Source organism: Carcharhinus amblyrhynchos, chromosome 18, assembly GCF_965287045.1.
Source record: "Carcharhinus amblyrhynchos chromosome 18, sCarAmb.v2.hapA, whole genome shotgun sequence".
Classification (NCBI taxonomy): Eukaryota; Metazoa; Chordata; class Chondrichthyes; order Carcharhiniformes; family Carcharhinidae; genus Carcharhinus; species Carcharhinus amblyrhynchos.
Window position 1 is genome coordinate 29,401,670 of NC_137341.1, and position 23,853 is coordinate 29,425,522.

The following is a 23,853-nucleotide window of genomic DNA, read 5'->3' on the forward strand; positions in this document are numbered from 1 at the left end:
AGGGGTGTGATAAGATGGATACTGAAAGATTGTTTCTATTGGTCAGGGAGTCTGGAACACGGAGGCACAGTCTCAGCATAAGGAGCCAATCATTTAGGTCTGAAATGAAGAGAAGTTACTTCACTCAAGGGATTGTGAATCTTTGGAATTTTCTATCCCAGAGTATTGTGGATGCTCCATTTTTTAATATATTTCAGGCTGGAACAGAATTTTGGTCAAGCAGGGAATTAAGTTCTGATGAAGGGTCATCTAGACTCGAATCGGTTCTATTCTTTCCCCATAGATAAAATTAGACCTGCTGAGATTTTCCAGCATTTTGTGTTCTTGTTTTGGATTCCAGCATCTGCAGTATTTTGCTTTTATCTTAGGGAATTAAGAGATATGGGGAGCAGGCAAGAAAATTGAATTGAAGGTCAAAATCAGCTATGATTGCATTGATTTGATTTATTATTGTCACATGTATTGGCATACAGTGAAAAGTATTGTTTCTTGCGCACTATACAGACAAAGCATACTGTTCATAGAGAAGGACAGGAGAGAGTGCAGAATGTAGTGTTATAGTCATAGCTAGGGTGTAGAGAAAAATCAACTTAATGCGAGGTAGGTCCATTCAAAAGTTTGATGGCAGCAGGCTCAATAGGCCATCTGCTCCTATTTACTGTGCTGCTTTAAGTTGGCTTAGTTTAATCACTACGCATTTTTATGATCAATGTTAAGGTCACAAATCAATCTATAAATCTGATCCATATCTCTGTATCAATCTTGTACACATGCGCATTTCCTGTCAACTCTTTCAATGATAAATTTTGATGTCTAAATTAGTACTGGGAACTTGTTGCTTGTAATTATGCCTCTTTCTCACTTCAATGGACACCACTGCAGGGAGCTTCCAGCTATTGTGTGACCCAATTATGTAGGCAGTTTTCATTCTAAATTTGGAGCTGGAATTTTTATCGGAAATATGAAATTAAAAATTGGATGTATAGTTTTAAAGTGGGGATTGAAGTACATCTCTGTATGGGCTCCATTTTTTTCCTTGCCTTCTACATGTGGTCTTGACTGCCTGGCAGTGGATAGTATGTGAGATCGACTCGTGTTAAGAGGTGGAGGTAAAATAGAGTTTATTTCATTATTTAATTGGGTTGTTCAAGCTTGGAAAGTGCTTCTAAATTTCAGTTGTAGGTCAGAAGCAGGCAATGTTAGTCATTGGTATGAAATCTGATGGGACTGACAAATTGTAAAACATTGCCAATTAATTTCCTATGGTGTTACTCTTGATAAGTCAAAGTACGCACCACCTTACAAAGGTAGTAAAAGGTTTTGGCCAGAATCGCTACAATTGCGGAATGGCTGTGCATCTTGTAGTGGGATAGGAGTTTCACCTGCTGCAAGAATATAACATTGAACCCTGCTGATTTTGCTGCATATTACATATTTCTGGATTGCAATTGAGGGTTTTCTGGAGGCAGTGGCAAGGAGAGAGGGATTACAGATGCGAGGTCTAACTCAGCTTGGTATGTATGTTTCCTTTGTGCTGCATGGTATGCTCAAATTAAACACTTGCAAAAGTAGTTTCATCAATCTGCAACTTTGCCAGCAGTTGCACGTGCTTTTTGGTCCTTTAACTTTTAGATATCCCTCCACACATATCAGCATTGGGCACTTGTATTGCGGCAGTAGCATCCCAACCTCTAAGCCACAATCTTCAGGTTTAAGTCCAACACCAAGACTTAACATAAGAACATAAGAAATAGGAGCAGGAGTAGGCCATCTAGCCCTTCGAGCCTGCCCCGCCATTCAATAAGATCATGGCTGATCTGTCATGGCTCAGTTTCACCTTCCCGCCCTCTCCCCATAACCCTTAATCCCCTTGCCTATCAAAAACCTATCAACCCGCGTCTTAAATATATTCAGCAAGGCAGCCTCCACCACTTCAACTGGCAGACAATTCCAGAGATTCAGCACCCTTTGAGTGAAGAAGTTCCTCCTCAACTCCGTTCTAAACTGCCCCCCCTTTATCTTGAGGCTGTGCCCTCTAGTTCTACTGTCCTTTCTGAAGACTTGTTGGCCGTGGAAGGAGTATTCATACCATGGGTGCATGGGCTGATAATCGCTTGGGAATCCTTCCCCCAGTATGTGATGTTGTGCTAGGAATAAAATGAGGTACTTCGGGATATACAAGCATCCTTTAGACCTAACATTGCTATGGTTCAAATGATGAAAAATACATTTGATAAAATATTTCTGTTATTCCCAAAGTTACAATATGATTCCCCAAGTATAGCTAGGCCCATGATATGTTCCCTTCCATTTCTGGCAGATGAGAGCAAGAAACTGATGGAGAACTGCCTTAAGAATTTTCCACAAAATTTGCTAATTTTTCACTGGAGGGCCAGTGTAACTCAAGTGGAAAATCTAAGGTAAAGCATTACTATTCTGTTAAAGTGTAAATGTGTGCCACAATGATGAATTGACCAATAAACAATGAGATAATTAACCCAAAGGTTTATTATTGTTCAGTATAGACATTGGAACTCTGGCTTTGAAATGTGCCATAATCATTTAAGTACATGCTGACATTTTGTTTTTTAGGAACGTTTTCTAGTGGATTGTGATTTGAAGTACAATACAGCAAATTGTGTTAGATAGTGTGATGGTTACCTGAAGTATGATCAAGCTACACAAACATTTTGTATGTGAATAAGAGGGGCATTATCTTAGGGAATTGGGAATGGGACATTGTTTGGGGAACACAGTAAACTCTTGGGTGCTGTGAAATGCAATCAGATCGAGGATATTACCATAATGAGAAGGGTGCCAGAAATGGGAGCAGAATATTATAGTCTGGGAGTATTGGGAAAGGGCAGTCTACTTATGGTCTACCATAAGGAAGTGCTAAGCAACAGAATTATGTGAGCCCGAGATTGGGAAATTTCGGGGTCTGGATTTTTTTTGTCATTGAGGAAGGACAGAGTCAAATGTATTACAATTAAAAGCATTTGGCAGGAAAGGGATGCAGGATTCATCCTGATCCTGCTACCCCCTTTGCATAAGCAAAGCTGGGAATGGTTTAATTTTAAACAATTGATGTGCTTAAAAGGTACTTGCCGACATGGTAAGAACCCCATGTACTTTTAAACGGCTAAGAAATGACTTTGAAATGAATGTACAAGAATGTTGTGCGCTCTAAGCTCCGATCCAGGAAGCAACCTTACTTTATTTAAAAACTGGGTTATAATATGCTAGGCTGACCTTTGTCAGGGTACGGTTGAATTAACAGTGGAAAGAGTTTGCCAGCTCCTGGAACAGCAGTGATTCTTGAGTAACAAATAAGGAGGGGACACTTGCTTCTGCATGTTGGTCAGGTGCAAAGAGGGGAATGGTTAGTTATCAATGGTGTGAAAAAGGCGTTGGGAAGTTTACCCACTCAGCAGACCCCGCCTCAGCTCAAAGGACCTGTTAAACCCGATTTTATCACTGGGAAACTACAGCCCCTCTCGTAAAGTCAATTGTAGGGAAGCTACTGGAATCTATTTTCAGGAAGAGAGTCTGAGTATTTGAATACATATGTGCGGATCAAAGAGAGTCAGCATGGATTAGTGCAGAGTAGGGCATGTGAGATGAACTTAGATTTTGTTTTGGAGGTTATTAATGAGATGGATAGAGGAGTGCCTATGGATGTTATATGGACCTCCAGAATACTTCTGATATGGTTTGCAATATATGAAATTGGACCCAACTTTAGAACATGAGTTGATTATTTGTGGAGAGAACTGTCCTGGGTTTGAACATAGCAGCTAAAACAGTGATCTGTAGCGGTGCTCCTCAGTTATTGTTACACTAAGGCCATATCATTGGTCTCTTCAGCTAAACTTGTGTTTATTTAAAGTGGGATCTCTCATCTCTGGGGAGAGGGCTGTGCAGAAAGATAATAATTGCTAATAAGAACTTGTTAGATTAGATCTGTCCTTCTGATAAAATGCTGCTGTCCATTATTTCAACAATACAGTGACTGAATTATATCAGCATCAACATTGATGCAGTCACTTTTAACAAGTTTTAACAAGTGTAGCCCAGACAGTACTACTGTTAAAGAAATTGCTTCTGGGTCTCAGGCTGATCTTCCAGCAATATGAACAACAGTTTTTAATTTACTGTTTTACAGTTGAAGAAATGGCACCTCAGTTTAACAAATTTCCCAGCAGTGATTCCCTGGGGGAATTCAGTGGCTGCCTCATCTGCATGTGAAAGTCTTGGCTTCAGCTGTTTCAATACAGCCAAAAAACTGCAGACCTCGGTGTTCTGCGTATTGAATAATCTCTGGTCTCAGTTACCAGTCTTAGTACCAGGTCATGACTTTGTTGTTGATTTCACTACATCAACTTTATCAATCTCTGACTTGAAATCCAGTTCTACACCCCATGCACTTTAAAGCATCTTAGAAAGCGGACCATCAACGTAGCTTAGATTCCTCAAGCCCATTTGCTTGCTGTTCTAAACTCCAAGCCATTGCTTCTATTTCTCTTTTACTCTTTTCTTTCCTCTCCCCTGCATCATACCTCCTTCCTTCTCTCATCTTTGGGTACTCCACCTTCACAAATCACAATTAATCAACATCTCATTTCTCCTTGTGCTGTTGTCCCAAGAAGCTTGACTCCTTCTTAAAAATCCTGCAGCTTCCCCTTCTGGCCATTTCGTCATCCTCTATGAGGTTCACTGAGACACTTGTGCCTTCCTTCTAATGAGTAGCAACCGAATTGCTCCATTTTATTCTCTTCCCAGGGCTAATCCTTTTTCTCACATTAATCCCAACACTGTCACTGCTCCTCCACATCTCCGTGCAGAGTGAATGTTAATTTGTCACTAAAGCCATGAATTGGGAATAATCAAACTGATATCATGGTACTTGTGGAGACATAGTTATGGGGTGATGACACCTTTTCCCCTCATTAAAGCTTACACATTTGACTCCTCTCAAACAGCTGCATTAGTCATTTAAACCTTATCTCTAAATCAATGCTGAAAAACTCCAACTTCATCCGCAGCTGGGATTCTTTGGTGCCAGTGAAGTGAATGAAGTTTTGGCTGAGCGCCAAATTCTCTGTTCTCGCTACTAGTGGGGCAGGAACAAACAAGACCAGAGAATCCTACCCATTCTGTTGCCAATTCCTCTGCCAATCTTTCCTCCCTTGAAGATGTCACCATGTTCCAGAAATCCATGGTCAGTATCACCCATCCAAATATCAGCCCAAATCTCTCATTCCTGCAAAACTGTTGTTATCATCCCTCTTGTCAAAAAAACTGCTCTTGACTGCTCTGTACCTGCAAACAGCTACTCATTTGCAACCTCTCTTTTCTGTTCAAAGTTCTCGACTATGTTGTCACTTTCCAAATATGCAACTATCTTTCCTACAATACAGTGTTTAAATCCCTCCATTCAGGTTCACAGGCTGGGCACAGTACTGAAATGGCCCTTATTTAGATTACAAATGATACTCTTTGTGACTGTGATAAACTATCCCTTCTTATCTTTTTCATCCTATCTGAAGCCTATCTGAACTAGGCTATCCTTCTCCAACCTCTCTTCCATTGTTTATCTGTGGGGCTCCACTCACTCGATTCCATATTTATATCTAATTGTAGCCAGAGCAGTGGCTTCTCTTCCTATTCTTGCATTGTTGCCTCAGGAGGCCTCCCAAGGATTTCAGTTTGGCCTCTTTCCATTTTTCATCATTCAAAACCACAGTATCAGACTCCAGATGAAAGTTGACAACACTCAGCTTATTTTATTACCACCCCATGGACCCTCCCAATGATCTATTTTGTCACACTGCTTTTCCAATAGCCAATATTGGAAGAGCAGAAATTTCCCCCAACTAAATATTGGGAAGTATAAAGCCATTGTCGGTTGTTCTCACCACAAACTCTGTTCCCTCTCCATGGTTTCTATCCCTGGAAACTGTGTGAGCAAGATTATTTGCAACTTTAGTGTCATGACCCTGAAAAGAGTTTTCAGTTATGTATCCACACCCATCAGCAAGAGTTCTGACTTCCAACTTTGTTACTTTGATTGTCTTGAAATCTGCCTCAACTCATCTGCTGCTGAAATCCTCACATGTGCCTTTGTTACCTTTGGATTTGACTATTCAATGCTCCCTTGGCTGAAGTTCCATCATCCAACTATAAAATGTTTAACTCATTTAAATTCTGCTGCATGTATCTTAACTTGCATCAAATCTCATTCACTTATCACCCCTGTGTTGCTGACCCTCATTAGCTCCTCGCCTCACTTTTAAACTGCTTTTCAAATTCCTTGTGACCTTGCTGCTCCCTGTCTCTACATCCTCCTCCTGCCTCACAAACCTTCATGATCTCTGCACTCCTCCAATTCTAACCTCTTGCACAATTCTGATTCTAACCGGATGTCGCCCACGAGCCTTCCCATCTTGGACTTAATTAGGACGGAGGCCTGAAGGCAGTGGTGTCCCCACCTGCCACCCTCCCACTCTATTAAATGCTGCCACACCACCAAACCCATTTGGAGGAGGGCTCTAAAGTGAGCTTCAGGAATCATTTTTTGCACCAGTAATAATGGAAATGTACAATTCGCTCCTCAAAAAGTGCTCGGTTAATTGAAATCTTTGTTAGGCCCAAAAGTGGGGCTCAAACCCTTGTATTTGCCTTCTGACTCAGAAATGAGAATGTTACCACTGGGTCAAAGTCTCATTCCGTAAGCGCACCATTCCTTGTGAGTATAAACATATAACACACATTGAACATATATCAATAATACAATAATTTTCCTGTTGGGACAGAATACCATTTAGTTACATTTTGAAATGGAACGTTGTGCCCTTGATGATTTTTGATGCATAACGGATAAACATAGGAAAAGGCATTATGGTCTGTATGAATGTTATGGATGTAGTTAATTATGTTTGTGTTGTGAATGGCATATGAAGTTTGCCGCATCAAATACAATGTTGTATTTTTTTCTTTTAACAGAACACACCATGGATACTACATTGGAGGATGTTGGAAAACAGGTACATATATGCCTCTTACAGTTAAAATTAAATATAAATAGTCTTTTAATAATTTTTTGATTGCAATCTTCTTGCCTACAGATATGGCGTGGTGCCTTCCTTCTTGCTGATTACATTTTGAACAACACCTACCTATTCAGAGGCAGCACTGTGCTGGAGTTGGGAGCAGGCACAGGACTGACCAGCATTGTCATGGCAACTGTTGCTAAGACTATTTTTTGCACAGGTAGGATGGAAACCTGGTTTGATAATGGATTAACATAGACCTGTAGATAGAGCCTATCCACGATGAATGCAAGTTTTGAAATTGCACTGTCAATGTGCAAATGTAGTGAGAAGCTGCTTTCAAATCAGTCTGTATACAGGTTCGTCATGGTGTTGGACCAAAATGGTTTCTCATATAGTTTTGAGCAACAGTACAATTTATGATTGATTACTCTGTTTATTTGTACTTAAATAAAGATGCATTAAAACCTCAACATGATTCATTGATAGTGAATCACATATTCAAGGGTAATTAATGGAATTAAGCGGAATTAAGGGAAGGATTATAAGTATGGCAGAGAGGCAAATGGAGCCAACACAAATGAAGCAAAGCATAAAGTTTAAAGTTAAAGTTTATTTATTAGTGTCACAAGTAGGCTGACATTAATACAGCAATTAAATTACTGTGAAATTCCCTGAGTCACTGCACTCCGGCGCCTGTTTGGGTACACTGAGGGAGAATTTAGCATGGCCAATGCACCTAACCAGCATGTCTTTCAGACTGTGGGAGGAAACCCATGCAGACACAGGGAGAACGTGCAAACTGCACACAGGCAGTGACCCAAGCCAGGTATCAAATCCAGGTCCCTGGCACTGTGAGGTAGCAGTTCTAACCACAAGAGCTAGAAACTATACAGAGACTATATCTTAAGGAAGAGTCAAAGGACTGATGAATGACAATTGGAACACAGGCACATATGAAATAAGTAAACTGGCAGAATAAATGAATGCATGGGTACCTCAAAATTTGTAAACCAAAACCAAGATTCTTGAGAACAAAATTAGAAAGTCTTTCAGAAGCAGTCAAAACACTAATGAAATTTTGGGGGCTAAAATACAAAAGGAAGGAAGTAATCCTTCAATTATATTTGGAGCATGGAATTGTAAAATGAAGCCCTGCACTTCAACAAAGATATTTTAACCATGGACATGCAGCAGCATAATGATGCTTAGAGGTTTAAGTTATGAAGATAGGTTATATCAGCCTAGCTTTATGTGTGTGTCTGTTCAAAGCTCTGGACTTCATGTATAAAAAGTGAAATGTTTTGAATAGTTGCTTTTCATGTTTCTAGATGTTGGTGAAGATCTAATGAACATGTGTGAAAGAAATATCATTGTGAACAAGCATATTTATGGGGCAGCAGGTAAGGTGAGGTCAATGGTGCTTTGAAAAAGATATAACTAAATCACAGTGTTTTATCTGTTGTCATTCCAACTGATTGGGATAGTAACTGGTCAAATTGAGTTAACTCTAAAGCAGTAGCATTAAAAGAAATTATTGCTGAAGTGCCAGGCATTGGTGTGAGATTACACTTGCACTATGACTGGAGCATCAGTATGAAGTGGCTTCAGTTTGCATTCACTATAAAGTTGTAGTGTAAATCCAGAGTCTGGGACCGACCTGGCTCTGGAAAAAAGGCATATTGCTCCCAAGATGGAACAGTCTAACTCCAGGATCAGGTCTTGCCTCAACTCCAGAAATGTGCTAACTTTGTAATATCCATATAAAGTGGAAATGCTGTAGTTACAAAGTATGTAAAGGTCCAAAACTCTTTCCACAATATGAATACCGGTTTTCTCCTAACAATTTTACATAATGTGCTGTTTAAAATGCTTGCCTAAATTTTATGCTTCCCTCCAATCCCACCTGCCCTGACCCAGAAGTGATTTTATGGTGGGGCAAGTAGGGAGTCAGATGGGGAGCCTGTCCTTGCTGTGATTAAGACCCTTATGTGGCCGTTTAAAGGCTTTTTGCTGCCCAGCCTCTATTTTCAGGCTGGTGGGCACTGGGTAACTCAAGGCGGGAAGCAGAAAAACTCGCATCCACAACTTTGGGCAGGAAGGTAGCCAAATGGAGAGGCAGTTGCTCCATTGGAAGTCCTCTCCTGACTTGGGTGACGCCACTTCCAGACTCTGCTGTCTCTCCTCACCGACCCCCCCTTCCCCCACCAGCCTGTCCCCCTTGCCCCCTTGCGAGGTATTCATGACCCTCCCCTTCCAGGGACCTCTACCTCTTTGTGGGGTAGAGAACTTTATTGACTCACACATCCCATGCCCTTCATAAAAGTCTAGCCCATAGATAAGACTGAGATCACAATGTTTAATAAGTTGAATGAAGTTTTTAAAAACAAACATTTGTTTAAAACTCACAATGAAATATAATTTTGGGATGATTGGGGCTCATAAGAAAAAAAACAGTCAAAATGCAAAAAGCTGCAAGAGAGACCCAAAAATGTTTCACAGCTGTTAGGATAAATAGTAGGCCAAAGAGGAGGGGAGCATGTGATCAGTGTAATGAATAGGTTATTTATACAACTTTTCAAAGGCAAGGCACTAAACAAATTCCAGTGATAGTGGGATGAAATGATGGACAGCACATATAAAAGTTAGTTTAAAAAATTGGTTATGAAGAAGCTAGAATAACAAAACAGTCACAAGGCAATCAAGCCAGATTCTAAAATGCCAAAGGACTTTGAGAAGAAAATTGCTGTGGCTAATCAGTTTCAGAGCTTGATACATACTGGAATAGTCCCCAAGTTCTGGATACTCGCAAATGTAGAGGTGATTTGCCCAAGAGTAGTCTGTTCATTTTACCATGCCCTGTGGTCCTGTACTTTCCTCTTCTTTTGTTTGTATGAGTCCCCATTTTCAACTTCAGTGGGCACCTGACCAAGGAGTAGCGCTCCGAAAGCTTGTGATTTCAAGTAAACTTGTTGGACTATAACTGTGTGACCTCTCAGCTTGTCCGCCCTAGTCCAACACTGGCATCTCCACATCATAGGGAAAAGAATATATGAGATAGTTCCCCATTACCTCCTCCCCCCTTCACGTGTGCTTCAAGGGAACACAAGTCCACTTCCCAATGGATCCTCCACCTGTCAGCAACTGTTATCTCTCCAGGTTCTAGCTCTTCTGCCAGCACCATTATAGGTTTTTCGGTTCTGCTATTGACCATTGCTTGTAACCCAGATCACAGGACAGTTACCTGAGCCTGCAGTGATTCACAAAAGGGAAGTGATTGTCACCTTCTGAGATCTCAAATGACTGTGCTACCCTAACAGACATAGCAAATGGAGTTCCAGTATTCCAGTATAGAGTCGATCACACACATTAACAGGCTCTTATATCCATTGTGCAGAAAGCCTCAAAAGAAAACGATTATTAAAGAGAGTATTCAGATTGGTTTTAAAAGTAATAGACCTACTGCTGAAAGCTAAATTAGCCCATGAGGCCATTGGACATGATAATTACTGTGCTACTGAAACAATGGAATTGATGTCTACGAAGTTGTGGCATTAAAATAATATATTTTGTGATGTACTATATTATCTTGGGAAAATACTAGATATGATGAAACTTCATGGAATTTCATAATAGAAATATTATCTTACTCTTTCTTCAGGATACTAAGTTGGGTACAGTCGTGCTTGAGAAAATAATACTGTTTAACGTTTGAGGGAGAAATAGACTGAATGATCAGAAAACTTAATGATGCTGCACTTTTTTTAATAGACATTAAACAAGGCCCTATACAGGAGGCAGTATGTGCTCATGTATTTTTTGAGGATAAAGAATATTGTCCACCATCTTGGTATAAGCATCAATAAGTTTCTATAAGATTATATTCACTGGATTTTAGAAGAGTGAGCAGGGATCCCGTAGAAACTTATAAGATTCTAACAAGCTTAGACAGGGTAGATTCAGAAAGAATGTTCTCTTTATCAATACGAGGTGATGCATTTTGGTAGATCCAATTCAAGGGGAGTTATAAAACAAATGGCAAAACCATCAGGAGCATAGACACACAGTGTGATCTGGGAGTACAGGTCCACAGATTCTTAAAAGTGGCAGCACAGATGGAAAAGGTGGTGAAGAAAGCATGTGGCATACTTATCTTCACTGGCTGGGGCACTGAGTATAAAAGTTGGCAAATTATGTTGCAGTGATATAAAACATTGGTTAGGCCACATTTGGAATACTGTGTCCAATTCTGGTTGGCACACTACCAGAAGGAGGTGAAGGCTTTGGAGGGAGTGCAGAAAAGATTCACCAAGATGTTGTCCGGTATGGACAGTATTAGCAAGGAGGAGAGATTGAATAAACTGGGATTGTGCTCCCTGGAAAGAAGGAGGCTGAGCTTATACAATTATGAGGGGCATAGATAGGATGAACAGTTGGAAGCTTTTTTTCCAGGGCAAAAATGACAATTACAAGGAGGCACAAGTTTAAGGTAAGGGGGAAAGGTTCAGTAGAGATGTATGGGGAAAGTATTTTACACAGAGGGTGATGGGGACCTGGAATGCACTGCCAAGTGAGGTAGTTGAGGCAGAAACATTAGTGACATTAAAGACTTATCTGGATAGATACATGAACCGACAGGGGATAGAGGGATACAGACAGTATCCTGTTCCATGCCCCTCCACCCTCCTCTCCTTCCCCCCTATCCTGCCCCCTCCTCCATCCCCTGCTCTGCACCCCCTCCATCTCTCCCAGTCTCTCCCACTCCATCACCACTCTGTCTCCTTGTTTCCCCCCCATTCCTCCCCTGTTCCACCCTCCCCATCCCACCCCCTCACAACCTCTCCACACCCCTTCCTCTTTCCCTCCCCCAATGATCAAATCAGTTGAGGAATCAGATAAGGAAAACGCTGTTGTAATGGTATTATGTGATGAGATAGGTTAATTAGTTGTCTTACAGTAAAATATCTGGTGGAGAATAGTAACCATAATATGATTGAATTTCATATTGAGTTTGAGAGTGGTTTGGTTAAGTCTGAAACTAGGAGTTTAAGTTTAAACAAAACCAATTAACATTTGAGGCATGAGTTGGTTCAGGTTAGATATGAAAATTCAATCAAAAGATATGAACGTGGGTAAGCATTGCTAAACATTTGAAGAATAATTTGTCATTCTTAATGAACATACAAGTCCTTGAAGTAAAATCCCCACAAGAAATATTGTTCGACCATGGCTAACTAAAGTAGCCAAGGATAATATCAAATTAACAGAAGAGATTAATAAAAACAAAAATAGATAGAAATTTTATTTAAATTTGGAAACTACCACGAGCAGACATGTGATCTCTGGTGAGCTGAGAGGTTAACAGCTTCACTATACAGTCCTGGAAAGAATCAGATTTTGTAGACTGTTGAAAGGCTATGCGTGTACATCAGGGATGGATAATGAATGTTGACTTAGCAAGCATCGCCAACACCCATGAAATAATTTTAGATCCTGAAAGAAGGTTTCTGCTAAATACACCTCTGATGCTTTTCCTTAAAATTTTCCTTAAGTCTTTGCAACTTTTATCCCACAGCCTTTGCTCTCCTCTAGCCCTATTTTGGTTATTTTAACATCTACAGGCCCAACTTTGGCCTTTATAAACCTGACTACTTTAAATTCTGTGGGCTGTCATCTCACTCTTTTAAGTTCTCCTGAGCAACACGTTCCTTGTTCCCATCATTTTTCTTCAGTCTCCCTATACAGTTGTGAAGCTTATAAACAAAAGACTGCACTTCCAGCTGAGTTATTGCCTAACAATATGTCCATCACTCACATGGTAAGCTTGATGTTACCCCAACAGCCACTACTCCAGTGGCCAACTCATCTGCAGGTAAATTTTATTTAAAGGCACCTTCAAGCGTTGACCAATAAGCCCTTCTGACAACGCGGTGGTATTTGTACTGCTTTCAGATGACATCTTTGCAATCTTTGCTACAAGTAAGATTTTAAGGCAGGCAGTGTCCCTGAGGATAGTTTTTTATTTTGTCAGAGCATAGGATATTAAAGAAGTCATTTTCCCTATGTGTAAAAAACACTGGTACTCCTTAGTAATAGTTGAGCTTGAATTCAGTACCCTCATAACTACAGACTGCAGTGTCCCCTGTTGGGATCTTGGCATTGCAACAGTTTTCTTTTATATGCCCAGGTTCCCCACACTGAAAACACACAGGCTCCTGCCAGTTTACCATCTACGTCCTTTCTTTTGAAAGTGGGAGACTGCTCTGTTTTTCTTTCCCTGCTCTCATTTTCTCTGGAACATGTTTCGGTTTCATCATACCCTATCTCTCTCTAGCATGCAGGAGTTACCAAACCTAGGTATATTCTGAGTTAGTGGTATTTGGGTCAATTCATAGCGCTCTGCTATGATAGCTGTGTCTCTAGCTTTGGAAACTCGTTGTTCCTCCACATGGGTTTTAAAGTAATATGAGAGGCCATTTTTGAACTCTCCAACAAAATTGTTTCCCTTAATTCATTGTAGGTACGGTCAATTTTTAGGTCTTGCACTCACCGGTCAAATGCTATCTGCTTAATTCTCTCGGACATGATTTGAGAGGGCTTTTTATAGGAGTTCTGGAATTCTGCATCAGGAGAGTCCAAACTTCTCCTGGTCACTTAATCTGTCAGCAGGCTTTTCAAGTGAGATCAACGATGGACTTATATCAACCTCTTGAAATGTGCATACTAATCTAGAGTATTTTAAAAAAACAAAGCTTATCTCCAAACAAGGTTCAAACATTCTATTAACAGTTGCTCCGCTACATAAAGCTGACCCTTCCCTAGTCAATTCAATTTTCTTTAAATGTCTTTCCTTTTGAGCCTGAAATTCCTTTTCTAGCTTTTCCAGTTGGATAGTTCCTCCTTTTTCTCATTTCTCTTTCTCAGTCTCTTTCACTTACAGTTAATCCGGTCTCTGATTTACGGTTTTCAGTCTCCCATGTGGCAGGCCTGTGGTTCCTGAATGGAGTCGATGGTTTCAAATTGAAGTGAGGGTCTTGTAAAGTGAAGACCTCACAGCCAGTTGTGGGATTTCTTGTGGTTGAATATTTAAGAGGCTGCCTCTCAAGTGAACTTTAAGGCTGGAACAGGTTAAGTACTTTAGCTGCAGCTAGTTTCATAGTCTGGTTCTCAAGATTACATAAGAACATAAGAAATAGGAGTAGGCCATCTAGCCCTTCGAGCCTGCCCCACCATTCAATAAGATCATGGCTGATTTGAAGTGGATCAGTTCCACTTTCCCGCTTTCTCCCCATAACCCTTAATTCCCTTGTCTATCAAAAACCTATCTACCCGTGACTTAAATATATTTAGCGAGGTAGCCTCCACCACTTCAACGGGCAGAGAATTCCAGAGATTCACCACTCTTTGAGTGAAGAAGTTCCTCCTCAACTCCAATCTAAACTGCCCCCCCCTTATCTTGAGGCTGTGCCCGTGAGTCCTGCTATCTTTTCTAAGTGGGAAGAATCTCTCTACCTCTACCCTATCCATCCCCTTCATTATTTTGTACATCTCTGTAAGATCCCCCCTCATCCTTCTAAACTCCAACGAGTACAGATCCAGTCTATTTAATCTCTCTTCATAGGCCAACTCCCTCATCTCCGGTATCAGCCTAGTGAACCTCCTCTGCACTCCCTCCAAGGCCAATATATCCTTGCGCAAGTGCAGCGACCAAAACTGCACACAGTACTCTAGCTGCAGCCTCACCAGTACCCTGTACAGTTGCAGCAAGACTTCCCTACTTTTATATTCTAACCCCCTCGCTATAAAGGCCAGCATTCCATTTGCCTTCTTGATCACCTGCTGCACCTGCAGACTGGGTTTTTGCGACTCATGCACAAGGACCCCCAGGTCCCTCTGCAACGTAGCATGCTGCAGCTTTTTGCCTTTTAAATAATAATCCCTCCTACGATTATTTCTGCCAAAGTGAATAACCTCACACTTGCCAACATTATACTCCCTCTGCCAGGTCCTCGCCCACTCACTTAGCCTATCCAGATCCAGATTGGTTGATGACTGATGGTTCTAATAACCTGCTAGATCCTGGGGTAATAAGTGTGCTGCCCCTGAAACACTGTGTCGATTAGATGACTGCTGGGTTAATATTTCTGAGGCCCAGCCAGTCTGGTCCAGATGGGGGAAGTTATTGTGATACAATGGGAAGGTGATCATGGCCACTGAGTTTTAATATTGCCTTTAGTCCAGTCTGAAACATGGAGGCAGGCTGTCTTAAAACTCCACTGTCTTAAGGTGGTCCATCCTTAGACAATGAGATATGTGAATTCCACAGATAGCTGTGAGGTACCCTCATCTATACTCATATTTTATTGGGTATTTGTGATACTTGATTCTGTCTGTAGTCCAAGTGCCAGTGGTCGCATGATTTAGAACAGCCACTTTAACAGATTATGTGTCGATGTGTCTAATTTTTAAAAGTATTGACTGAAGATCGAAATGTGACATGCCTTTACTTGCCACAACAAGAGTTGTTCCGTTATCAGCCATATAATGTGGTTTCATTACTTGTGACAGAGAGGGTTTTTGTGTCCTTGGCCACACCTACTGAATCCAATTGCTTTGGTTGTGCAAGTGCATTTCTTTTAGACATGGCAAAATTTCTTCAAGTATGATTTACATTGGTTCAGGAATTGCCATTGTTAGATTTTGCATATTTCAAACTGAAATCTTGCAACTCTTTTAAAAAATCTTGCCTTGTCACAAGACAAAAGCAATGTTGAGTTACGTTCTGTTTTGACACAGATGAAATAATGGCCAATCCAGTACAACTTTTCTGGTTATCTTGACAGCTTTAACATCTTGCTGCAGGACCAGAAAGTAATCAGGAAATGTTCAATGTGTGAATGCAGCTACATTGTTTGAATTTGGTTGGAAGATGTTGTGTACAGCTCCTCCGTGTTCTGCATAGGGTGCTATTAGTATACTCATTTTCCATTAGTCTTTCTGACACTGTAGCAACCTGTGATCCCATTCCATGTTCTTAAATTTAACCACAAATTGATTTAATGTCACTGAGTAATCAACTTACTATTCACAAACAACTCTTTTGCATTATCTCATTATTAGTCATAATAGAAGCATAGCTATTAACTAAGGTGGTGAAGTAAGTGTGGGACACTTTTGAACTAGTTGCGAAGAAGCTTCATGCGCATATCATTACTGTATATGGCTTGGGAGCTTCCTCCAAGGACTTATTCATGGCCCCCTCCCTCTATTTCTTATCTCTGTGCTTGTTGCCCCATGGTAACATCATCCCAAAATGAAGTATTGGTTATTACATGTGCACTGATGACTCCAACTCTACCCCACCACCTCTTCTCTTGACTCCTCCACTGTTGATAAATTATCAGAGTGAATATCCAACATCCAATACTGAATGAGCAGAAATTTCTTCCAGTTAAAAATTGGGAAAGCCAAAGCCATTATTTTTAGTCCATGTTACAGACTCTATCCCTAGTTACCATCTCCGTCGCTCTCGCTGGCAATAGTCTGAGTCTCTTTGCAACGTGCCACATTTCACACTGCTCCCAACCTCATATTCACACAATCAGTAGGCCGCCTATTTGACCTCCTTAACATTATTGACTTTGCTTATAAAACCATCATTCATGCCTTTAAAAACCCTTAGAATTGTCTATCCCACTGGATTGCTGGTTGGTCTTCCACAATCTACCCTCCATAAACTTGACGTTATCAAAATCTCTGCTACCCATGTCTTAACTTATACCAAGTTTGGACCACCAATCACCCATGTGCTCAGTGCCAAGCAGTGCCTTGATTTTAAAATTCTCACACCTGTTTATAAATCATTCCATGGCTTCTTCCCTCTTTATCTCTGTAATCACCTTCAGCCACACAACCCTCTGAAATATCTACACTCATCTAATTTTGGCCTTTTGAGCATCGCTAATTGTAATCACTCCCCTATCGCTGGCCAGGCCTTCAGCTGCCTAGGCCTTAAGCTCTCGAATAATCATTCTAAACCTTTCCATCTCTCAACCTCGCTTTCCTCCTTTAAGACGTTCATTGAAACCTGCCTCAATGACGAAGATTTCAATCATCTGACCAAGTATCTCCTTATGTGGCACAATGTCATATTTATAATGCCCCTGTGAAGTGTGCTGGCGTGTTTCATTACATTAAAAATGCTATACAAAGATAGGTTGTCGTTGTAATCGGATTTTCTTTTTAATTAACACTGTGATGACAGTGATCTGTGTTTTAATATATTCAATAGACGACTAGTTACATTATAAAGAGGAACCAATTCTTATGAGAATGTATGTACATATTTACTGCTGCACTGGCAGTCGGGTACTGAGCTGTATCAGTCAACCAGCCATATGCAAGAAATACACTCGATGTAACTCCAGAATTATGAATCTATAAGTGTGATTACGTCAAACTTCTGGGAACACAAGACATAGGACTAGGGTGCCATCATAATCGTGCAGCGGGAGAGGAAATATGAAGATGAATGCAAACTGACTTTGTACTGAAGTTTGCAGTATTCACTTTTCCGATTATAGTCTGTGATTATAATTATTTGAGTGTAACTAAAATGTGCACACATGTAAATAAATTGCAAAATGGCATTTAAGAAAATACACTTGCTAAAATCTGAAGAACAAAGTAACTGTCACAAATTCTGTGGTATACAGAATGGGTTGATGTGTTGACAACAAAAAACCCATACACATCAAAACAAGCCATTTAAAAAAAGAAGAGTTGCAATGTTTAAGTTTTGGCGATGTAGTAAAAGGATAGATTCCTAATCTTATGCTTGAAGGGAGCAACATTTCTCACCCTGAAGTGCAATTTCCTGTTGGAACCTTGGTTTTGAAGAATTTACCCTAAAGCGAATTGATGACCGGGCTAAGATATTGTCCTGGGTACTGTGTCCTGTTGGGTAATTTCACACGTTGTACATTAAAGTCTATATTTTTTTCTTTTAAAATTAAAACAAAATGTTTGTGCTGTGCATGAACCAACAGGAGGTGAAATTAAAGTGAGGGAACTGGACTGGCTGAGAGATGACTTATGCACAGGTAAGACATTAACTCAACTACAGTGTTAACCACCTGTTTATTCATCACTCAAGTATCCCTTTAAGGGGTTAAACAAAAGTACAGGTTGTAGTTTGTACTTATTTGCTTATCAGATATGTTGATTTACAACTTATTTGCATTATATATTGCTGCATTGAGATGCGGCCAAAGTTCACATGGCTTTGTCCAGGAACCATGCGAAGTTGTTTTACAGACTAGCAAAAATCAAGGATTTAGGAGAATTTATACCCAGACTAGAATAGTGATTATTGACAAATTACAATACAAACAATGTGTTATAACTCCCCTGGAATTTGTTCTATATCATACAGTATTTGAAAGACGGAATTCTCCCAAGCATAGCTAGTATGATCCAAAATGTAGCATCTCTCTATTAAAATTTGACACCTATAGGTGACGACATAATCTCCAACAGCTTCTGTTTCCAGTGCTTATAAAGGTACCTCAGTGTTCCCCAGAATTCCATCATTGAACACTACCACTTCCTCCAGCTACATGCACCTTTTGTGGCGTTATTTTCAAGCACAGCATTAATTTCAATCCACAACATCAATAATTAACTCCTTAGCTTTGTCTTGATTCAAAAACTGTTACCCAGCTATCTATTGTCTGCTGATAATCTCCAGGTGAGCTGTACCTTTTGACCACTCAGCATTGTAACACTAAAGTCACCATGTTCAATTCTCACCAGTTCCAACATCCCTGTTGCTCTGGCTCTTGTCCTTGTTTGCCTAGCACTGCTGGATACAAAGTTAGTTTCATACCACAGAATCATTCCATCACCAAAGTATTTTTAATCCCAGTTACTCATTTCACAAACTTTAATGTGTCCAAAATTTTGTTTCCTGAGCTTCTCAGTAGACACTTCAGTTCTCATTGAGATTCACTGCCTTGAGCAATTGTGTTCAAGATCCTCATTTCACTTTCTCAATCTTCCTGTACTCTGACTCTGCGATCTATTCTTTTAACTTCTATTTCTTCCAGTTCACAAAAACTGCATTCCCCCACTTTTGCAACACACTCTGCCTCCTTCCCTGCTTTAGCTTAGCTGTTCCACAAACCTTAAATCAGGCTTGTCCAACACTTTTCGGTTGGAAGGTCACATTTCAGATTTTCTCTTGCTCAGCGCAGTGGGGATTGGGGGGGGGATGCGGGGGGCAGTGGTGGCGGTGGCAGCGGCTAAAGAGCAATTATGGTAAGAAAAGGAAACAAACTCAGAGGAATGGGAATTCATCTTGCTGTTCCTCCAAATAACACATCAGCATCACTATAATCCAGCTGCAGATAAGAAGACTAATTTACTACCTCACTCTGTTCATTGCACCTTGATTCGGTGAGGCATCTGCCCATGATGCTTACACGTGTACCTGATGTAGCACCGTGGGGTGCCCCACACCTGCTGCCTATCTCTGAGAGGTGCACCTGATGCTGTATTCCCATCCTACCTCTTCACACATTTCCAGTCTTTCCTTGCTTGCAGGAGGCCCCGTTCATAAATTCTGGGAGGAAAGGGAAACAACCAGATAATGTGAAATCTATATCGACCAACAGAAATCGGCACCTCTAGTGAGCCAGTTTTGCAGGAGGAAACTAAGTTATGTTGCCTTACCTTCTCTACACTACCAAGGGCACAGATTCAGTGAGACAGCTGGCATTTATTCTATTTGAACAAGAAATTGATGTCCACTCTTGAACCTAAGGCACCTATGAACATCTATATAGAATACGGAGTTTTCCATATAGATGTTCATTTGTTAGCAGCAATCTTAATTTGGACTTGATGCTTTTCATTCGCAAAAAAGTTGCTTGTAGTAACATGTGCTGTCAAACAACATGATGAGGTGACAGGCATGTCTTTGCAGGTTTGAAATCACATTGGACATAATGCTTGCAAAATGTCAGAAGATCATGCTCAGCAAAAGCTCTCTGCTGGGCACTGTCCTTCTGAATCTCAGTTAGCTCTAAGTGGAACACTAGTGGCATCAGTCCCAAATAGGTTTGCAAAAAACTTCATCTCATCACTGTGCTCTCTGAAATCTGCAAATCTGTGCTTGAATTCATCTCTCAATCCACTCACTAGAGAGCACACTTCACATTGTCCACTGTATCCACATGCCTTCTGGAATGCATTGCAAGGTGGACTACTTTCTTGGCCAGCTGCTTCTAAAGCAATTCCAGCTTCTGAATGAACATATAGACATGTTCATACAGCCTGTTGACGAATTGATCTTTTCCATGCAATTTCACATTCAGGTTGACAAGAAGTCTGGTAAGGTAAACTAGGAATGCTAAGTCATTTAGCCACACATCATCATCCATAAAAGCTCATCTTTTCATCTGTTTGTATGAAGAACTTTATCTCTTAACGTAGTGCCCAGAATCTGGCTAGTGTGAGCACTTTGAGAAGCCAATGGAACTGGCTAAAGTGAACCACATCCTCATGCTATGAGCCTACTTCTGCAAGAAAGGCACGGTCTGTGATTAAGATCCTTAGACATGATGAAGTTGACGGTTCAAATAACCTTCTCCATCACATGTCTCATCTCCAGGGTCTTTGTTGTTGTTGGATGATGCACCGATGTGTGATGACTTCCTACGCCACTGATTTGATCATCAAACTGACCAATCTGTTGTGCTTGTCCATCATTGGAAGAGCTCCATCAGTATCAGGCTGCAAAGTCTGTCCTCAGGAAGTCTGAGAACGTGTTGACCTGGTGTTGTTCCTTTCGTTGTGTGGAGTTCCAGCAGTTCCTCAATGAGTTCAAAATTTTTAGTAACTCCTCCAAGTAATGATTGTGAGATGAGCAGAATCACTCACATCCATCCTGTCATCGAGTCCCAGGCTGTAAAACCCGCTGGCATTGCTTCTTTCAGTTAGACAACTCTGAAAGTTGGTTGCTAGGCCAACCACTCTTCTTGCGATGGTCTGTTATGAAAGGCTAGCTCTCTCTCCCATTGATAGTTTATCAGGACGCACCACAGATGCAAACAAACCCAAGCAGTCTTTTATAAATTTCCCATCAGAAAGTGGTTTCCGTCTCCTGGTTATCACTTCAGCAATAAAAAAACACTGACCTTGACCAATGCCTCGGACGTCTAGTTTGTAGTCTTGAAGAGAGATTGCTGCTTGGTGATGTTTTGCTTCAGTGATTGCATTTGGTCAATTCCACTTGACTTCTGAAGCTGTCAAACCTGCCCACATGTTTTGTAATAAAATGTCGCTTGATCTTATGTTCTTTGAGGACCTTCTCCTGGCATATCAAGCACATTACTTTATGTACATCAGCGGAGACTTCATCAGTTCAGGAGGCTTTGAAGACTTGGCCTTTTGAAGTCAGCTCTCCTTTTCTTATTCACAGCTGGTGCATATGTGCTCGCTATCCTTAATCAGCAACTAACTCTAAATTGTTCTTCTGATCTGCAAGGGGGTAAATGCAAAGTGAACTCTGTAAAAGGGTAGGGAAAAGTACATTATAAATAGCAATATGAAAAAACACAACATTATAACCAGTGATAAAATTCTCAGTAAACCCCTCCCCCTACTTCCTCAAAGAGATCAATGGCAAAGCCCGATGGGGATATCTCCTCACCCTCTTTAGTGTCTGTTGTGTCTGTGCTCTGCCCTTCGCTCCACAAAAGGCAATTGGGCCCAGCTTAGCTCAAATTGAGGCCATCGCCATTATGGAGTAGATTTACCAGTTAAAGCAAAAATGCAGGTCTCCCGAGGCCAGGCCCGCATCACTGAGCACCCTGCAGGTTTAAGCCAACATTCAATACTTTGAGATCAGGGCCCAGTCGAGTCCAGGACCCAGTCGGCTGGCAGGCCAAGTTGATCGGGGGCTGGGTGGAGTCCGGAGGGGAGGTCGAGTCCTGGGGGACGAGACGCATTGGGCAGAATTTTATGAGAATAATTCTGTGACCAACTAGCGTGAAAATGGGAATGAGTGGGGTGAGTTTTATGTCCAATCTTGTGCACATTAGTGTATAAAAACATCAGCTAGACTGTTTCTAGTTGTTTTTTAGGCAGTAGGCGGGGCTTAATTTGCCAGCCAGCCTGCAGAGGGAGCTATTGTGTATGTACAGACCTCCAATGCTGCACGTGCGCAATAGCAAAACCAGAGGTCTGACAGAGAGAGAGCTGTTATTCTCTGCTGTTGCAGCCAGCCTGAACACAGCACCCCCACCCCCATGGCCAACCGTGAGCCCCACACACCCAGACATACTGCCTCCACCTCCTAAACCCAGACCAATCGTGAACCCCCCCCCCCATACCCATCGCCTGCAGAGTGGCAGCAGAACTACCTCCTACCCCTCCGATTGAGCTGGCCTGGCCCCATCCCCATAAGCCATGCTCCCTTCAGGCCCCACCCCCAATAGTCCCCCCAACACTGCACAGTGGACAGTGCCAGAGTGCCTGGTGCGCATTTCCGAGGTGTCAGGCTGGCAGTGCTCAAGGGCACCCCTCCACTTGCCATCGGCCCCCGCAGAGGGCTTTAATGGCCTCCAGTTCTACTGGCGAGACCAACATGACAGTTCCCTGTTCATGGGGAGCAGGTGTTTTCCTCGCCGGAGAAGACCTCTCCCAGCCAGACATAAAGGCAAGTGAACCCGGATGATTGAGCACCAAGCTCACTAAACACGTGTAAACCAGTATTAATATATATTTAAATAATTTATTCAGTCTCTTGCCAGAAATCTGGCTCTCGTAAAATTGCAAGTGGCGGGAAATTGGCTGTGATCCCGATGGGCAGGGCAAACCGGTAAAATTCCACCCAATGTTGCTGTTCCCCCTCCCCTCCCAACCTTCCACCAGCAAGTTCATCCCCCAACAGCCAACCAGCTGTGCTTATCACAGGCTGGTTTCATCCTATACAACTGCCATGGGACCTATGAGCAGCTAATGCATGAAGAAACCAGCTATGGCTGAACAGGCTTTGAGCATTTTTTGCTATTCCTTCCAGGAATTTTTTTAACGTTGACAGTTTGTTACCTCAGAGGGCATGATGGGCCACTTAGAAATACCCATGGGCTGTACCTTGGACAAGCCTGCCTTGACTGTTTTGTCAGTTCCAGACATGATTATTCTTACCTTACATTCGCCACAAATTTCAGCTTATCTGAACATCTTCTGTACCTTCATCACATTCTGTTTGCCCAACAATTCAATACTTACTCTTCATTGGCTCTTAATTCTCTAATACTTCAAATTTAAAATTCTCTTTAAATACTTCCATGACCTTGCCTTTCCTCACCTCAATAATATGCAGTCCAAAACCTTGCGCTCACTAAACTCTATTACTGACTCCAACTCCTTGTGCATCCCACGATCCTGCCCTCCAGTTAGCAGTTATCCCCTTCAGCCACCTAAGTCCCACATTCTGGAATTCTCTGCCTAAACTCTCCATCTCCCCTTTTCTTCTTTTAAGAGCTTCCTTGCAAACCTAATATTTTGACCAAACTCATTTTTATGCTTTGGATCTTGTGATATTTTTCAGAATAATGAGATTATATAAAGTCAAGTCGTTACCGCTGTAACTATTTCCCCACTTCCTGTGTGAAGCCATCAGAGGGCACTCTTGAAACTTTCCAGCTCACCAACCTCGCTATCTCTTTGACCAAGTCAATAGTTTTTTTTTCCCTACAGGTCAATTAAATTAATAGCGTAATGTGGAGTAAAC

General features: G+C 41.4%; 1 protein-coding gene across 4 annotated transcripts in view; it reads left to right on the forward strand.

The window, feature by feature from the left end:
• mettl22 (methyltransferase 22, Kin17 lysine) overlaps positions 1 to 23,853 on the forward strand; it is a 65,802-nt gene that overhangs the window by 23,387 nt on the left and 18,562 nt on the right. For all 4 annotated transcript variants that reach the window (XM_080206643.1, XM_080206644.1, XM_080206641.1 and 1 more), the window contains 4 exons: positions 7,006 to 7,046; positions 7,128 to 7,272; positions 8,384 to 8,455; positions 18,101 to 18,154. In XM_080206643.1, coding sequence (XP_080062769.1) covers positions 7,006 to 7,046; positions 7,128 to 7,272; positions 8,384 to 8,455; positions 18,101 to 18,154 — 312 coding nt within the window. The remainder of the gene's footprint in view (positions 1 to 7,005; positions 7,047 to 7,127; positions 7,273 to 8,383; positions 8,456 to 18,100; positions 18,155 to 23,853) is intronic.